The sequence below is a fragment of the Cariama cristata genome, unplaced genomic scaffold (assembly GCF_000690535.1).
Source record: "Cariama cristata isolate BGI_N322 unplaced genomic scaffold, ASM69053v1 scaffold4593, whole genome shotgun sequence".
Lineage (NCBI taxonomy): Eukaryota > Metazoa > Chordata > Aves > Cariamiformes > Cariamidae > Cariama > Cariama cristata.
In genome coordinates this window covers 35,854-36,975 of record NW_009607692.1, presented here as the reverse complement: position 1 = coordinate 36,975, position 1,122 = coordinate 35,854, and the positions used below count along the sequence as shown (strand labels likewise).

Genomic DNA, 1,122 nt, shown 5'->3' with positions numbered 1-1,122 from the left:
TGTTTTTTTTTTTTTGTTGTTTTTTTGGTTTGTTTTTTTTTTTTTTTTTTTTTTTTTTTAAAAACACTTTCTCAGTCTCCAACAATTAACGGCTCAGATACTTCTGCACAAAGGAAGTTGTATGACTCTGGGTGAAGCAACACACTTTTTCATATGTAAAATATATTGCACCTATTGACCACAGCAAACTGCACGTGAGGAAATTCTCCTTACGCTAATTTGTATGTCAGTCCTGCTACAGAAACAGGATAAAACAACAGCAAAGAGCTGCAGAGGATTGTGTAAGGATTGCTTCTGTCCATTGCCCTGACAGAGCGAACTGTGATCGGAAGCCCAGTGGCAGCTGGATGTCCACAGGGATTTAGCAGTAACTAGAGCAAACAAATGATGATTTGTAAAGCTGCTACTTTACATTGTACATCCTGATTGAGGAGACTCAATTTCTCTCCTGAAACACTCACACTACCTCTGCTTTTCTTGAAAATAAGTTTGTTCAAATACCAGTTTGTTTAATTTTCAGGGTGTATACAGATTGACATTGAGTTTCTTTACTTGTCCTTTTCACGTGGTCTATTACATCATGCTTCTGACACAAAAACTTTTCTTTTTCCAGCCCATCAATAATTGCTGAGGGACTGATAACAATAATTGAAGATGATACTCTAAATGGAGAAGTTATGAAGATTACAGCATCTCAAGGGATTCATTTTCAACAATACAGCCAAACACCTTTTACGTCAAAGAGATAAAAAATTGTTTTATGCTAATTATTTTTGGCTTTTCTGAAAGACAAAAAATTTTGAAAAGAGTAATTTTTGGAAAAAAAAGGTTAGTGTTGTATCTAGAGCAGTGACGGTGTTCAAACATTTGCATCCTAATAACAAAGAGATGAACAAGAAAATCTGGTGTGGGAAGAGGTTACCATCCTAGTTTGGTTCTATAAGCACTAATAATAGTATTTATTCAGTAGGATAAACACACTGCTCTGTGGATTCTTGATTATGCAGTAATAGGAGCCAGGTTTTTTTCCTTCTGATCGTTCTGATCTACGAACTCCAAGCGTATTTTGGTGGATCTGACTTACTTTGTATAATTCTTTTCACTGTCATAAGCATCTACTTA

At 35.3% G+C, this 1,122-nt stretch overlaps 1 protein-coding gene across 1 annotated transcript in view; it reads left to right on the top strand.

Moving 5' to 3' along the window:
• The window catches only part of LOC104159019 (15-hydroxyprostaglandin dehydrogenase [NAD(+)]-like), a 23,093-nt gene extending 22,344 nt beyond the window's left edge, over positions 1-749 (top strand). The window contains 1 exon segment of the mRNA XM_009696818.1: positions 614-749. Coding sequence (XP_009695120.1) covers positions 614-749 — 136 coding nt within the window.
• The last annotated feature ends 373 nt before the right edge of the window (positions 750-1,122 follow it).